General features: G+C 30.4%; 1 protein-coding gene across 1 annotated transcript in view; it reads left to right on the plus strand.

The window, feature by feature from the left end:
* LOC120082715 (mitochondrial import inner membrane translocase subunit TIM22-4-like) overlaps window positions 1–943 on the plus strand; it is a 4,335-nt gene extending 3,392 nt beyond the window's left edge. The window contains exon 4 of the mRNA XM_039037994.1: window positions 544–943. Within this exon, the coding sequence (XP_038893922.1) occupies window positions 544–629 (86 nt within the window). The 3' untranslated portion in view covers window positions 630–943. The remainder of the gene's footprint in view (window positions 1–543) is intronic.
* Window positions 944–3,629: the final 2,686 nt, after the last annotated feature.

The raw sequence follows: 3,629 nt of genomic DNA on the forward strand, positions 1-3,629 counted from the left end.
CTTGGTAAAGTAGTAATAATAATTAATTTTATAACGAAAATCATGATGTGAATAATGCTTCTAAAATATGTAGAGGGAAGAATGAAGACTCCCTCCAAGCCTTTCATCTGAACAATAAAACGCTTAGATGAAATGAGTTAAAATCATGGTAGCTACCTACCTAGAATTTAATAGTCGAGACTAGTTTATTTATATATTTTGTAAGTTAACAAAAAAAAAATAAAAAATAGTGAGACTCTTTTTAAGATTTATTGAAAATATAGGGATGAAATTTAGACATTTGAAAGTAAAGAGAGGAAATCTGGTCAGTAGTTCCTGCTTTTAACTTTACATAGTTATGCAACTTAGTGACAATCTCTTTAGCCTCTTACCATTATTTTATCTATTGAGCAATGTTTCAAGAATGAATGATTGCCAGAATAACATAAATGGCTGTGTTAACTGAGATTGTCTTTATTTTAACAACGTTGATTATCGTTTTTAATGCGCTTCTCGTGTTCATCCCAAGATGCCATATCTCATCTTAAGTGGTCTTTATCTCAGGTGGCCCAAAGGCAGCTTGTGCTGGTTGTGCAGGCTTTGCTGCATTCTCAGTCTTGATAGAGAAGTTTTTGGACAGACACAGTTGAGCTGCGTTTGTGCTCACAATTTTCTGATAGTAAAAGCAAACCAATGGTAGAGAAATAATAGTTAGCCTGCAGTGTAACCATTCTTTTCATCATAAAAATATGAACTTTCTTTTTTATTTGGGATGACTTTAGAATATTGTCCCCATTGTTTTAGTAACATTATCCGCAATCCCATTTTGTTTGGAAGATATTTATATTCATAGAAAATTAGGCCATTTGGTTTGAATCTCATGTCATAAGTTATCAAAAATATTCGTGAACTATTGAGAGTTGGTTTCGATTATATCCTAAAATTTTGAAAATTTCCATTTAAACATTTGAATAAAGATTTTTTTCCCAACAACTTTTGAAGGCTTCTGCCGTTAAATTTATTGACTAAATTGATTTTGTTTATTTATTTGTTGCTTAAACGAATAAATCTAATCACATAGGAGAAGTATATGTGAGGTTTAGAGCCAGAGGTATCCAAAAAACCATAAACAAAGGAACAAAAATGGGAGACTGCGGGCTTATTGGATGAAGATTTACAACGAGCATGGTTCACATAAGCACTGTCCTCTTTTTTTTTGTTCGTTTTTTTTGGTTGGTTTTTTTTTAAAATTAATGTATGTACGTGTTTAGATTTGTTTTCATAAGCATATATACGTTTTTTTGCTAATAATTTATAAGTAAAATGAAATTTTTAATGGTTATAATTGAAACCAACTCATAATATAAGTTAATGATAGATATAACAACACATGAGACTCTAATAAAGACTATATTTCAATTACGTTCAACTTTTTCATTATTTACAAGAATATTTAAGTGGAATTTTTAACTACACAAATATTAGGTTCGAATTACTTTTTTGTCCTCAATCTATTACACCTACACCATGTTTACTTTGGTGGATGAAAAAGGGTGTAACCTGGGGTGATTCCAATTGGACCATCAATTGGAATGACAGGTAAAATGATTTTAGAGATTTCTACATAAAAGACCTAAAGAATAGATACATATTATGTTAATATCTTGAACTATTTCATTTTTTTTTCAAAAAAAAAAAAATCTATTGGCCTCTCTATTTTCACTAATACCAGAATTTAGCCCACACACACACACACATATATATATATATATATTTATTTTTCTCTCCTCCATGCATACTCTCTCTCCCCCTGCATATATTCTCTATCCCCAATAATATATTTCATATTCTCTCCCCATAATTCACATCAATTTTCCCCCTCCCTCTCTTTTCTCCTTCCAGCGGTTGAGATGCAAGCGGTAGACGATTGCGTGGGGCGAATTGATGGCTCAACACGAACAACTTGGGACGAATCGATGGCGCGGACAACATGGGGCAAATCGATGGTGACGGGATGAGCAGATTCGATCGACGGCACGACGGGGCGACCAAATCTGATTGACGACGATGAGGAGAGAGATTCGTGGCGGCCATGGCTAAAGAAGAAGAAGAGATGAAGATGGAGAGTTATATATTATAAACTCCCATATGAAGATGAACTTTATTTTTTCCTATTTTTTACATATAATGTGATATATATGTATTTTTTTTTAGCTTTTGTCGGAAATTTAATATATACTATGGTATATGTATTCATTTATTTGATATAAACGAGTGTTTTTTTTTTATTTAGACTTATTGTATTATCATATATATACTGTAGTGTAAATGAAATTTATGAAGATTTATATACTATGGTATATTTCATATAGTGGTTTATACTGTGATTTATGTCAAACATTGAGTCAATATCTAATTTATAAAATATAATATATTTCATATATTAGTTAGAATATTTTCAAATACCTAACAAAATGTTCTAAGGTATATTTAAAATAATCATGAATCCGTAAAAAAGTTCTAAGGTATATTTAAAATAACTATTAATCTGTAAAAAAAAAAAAACTCAATAAATTAATATGTGAAAACCAACATAAATAGAAAATAAAATTTCATTAAATGCATTTTGTTCAAATTGGAAAATAGAAAAAAATTAAAATAAATGCATTTTCTCTCTCCAATTGATAAATGGAAAAAACTAATTAAATGCATTTCTCTCTTTATAATAAATGTATTTTATCTCTTTATAATAAATATATTTTTTCTCTCCATCATTAAAGTAGCTTTGAAAATAGGAAAAAAATATAAAACAAATATAAATAAATATAAAAAGGGGTAAAACTATCCAAAAATAACACTAAAAGTCCTTTTTTTTAAAAAAAAAATATCAAATTTAAAGACATTTATGAAATTATACGGCCAAAGATAGGTTTCTTATGTAAAAATCCCATGATTTTATTGTGTTTGTTGGTGTTTACTCATCAAATTTTTCAAAAGCAGTGTCACTGTCTTTGAGGTAGTTTATTCCACATTACTAATTGAAATGTAAAATTAAAAAGACTAATTACCCTCATCAAAAGTTTTCCGATCAATAACACGCCCATTAACGAGCATTTCAAACAATCTATTGACCGTTTGAGACCATTCCTCTTCGCTTTGTCGAGCTTCAACTCTGTACTTCCATTTCCTAGTGTTCCTTAGAGCAGTTTATTCTCTCGCCCATCTGTAAGTTGAACATTTTCTGCCATTAAACTTGTTTTTTACTTCGTTTTACATTGTTGTTGTCTTCATTACATGTTCAAACAACTATAGTTAGGGTTACAATAAATGTATACGTCCTACCGATTCATTTATTCAAACTTGCTTGTTTGCTGCCACTACTTCTCTAGTATTAATAAGGTGCCATTAGCCTGTTCATAAGTGAGTCAGTAAGGCCTTCGTTTATCATCACTATTATCGACATGACCTGATTTACTATATGATTTGGTTCTACTTACCTACAATAATATCGTTCGTCCGTCGATATGAATGTTGTTTGATGTTTCGTCCTATCCCTATTGTTTAATAGCAGTAAGTCGATATCTGTAAGTCGATAAGTTGATAATGTGAACCAACCATCCTCCCACGAGGCATCATTGCTACCGGTCAAC

Source organism: Benincasa hispida, chromosome 8 (assembly GCF_009727055.1).
Source record: "Benincasa hispida cultivar B227 chromosome 8, ASM972705v1, whole genome shotgun sequence".
Taxonomy (NCBI): domain Eukaryota; kingdom Viridiplantae; phylum Streptophyta; class Magnoliopsida; order Cucurbitales; family Cucurbitaceae; genus Benincasa; species Benincasa hispida.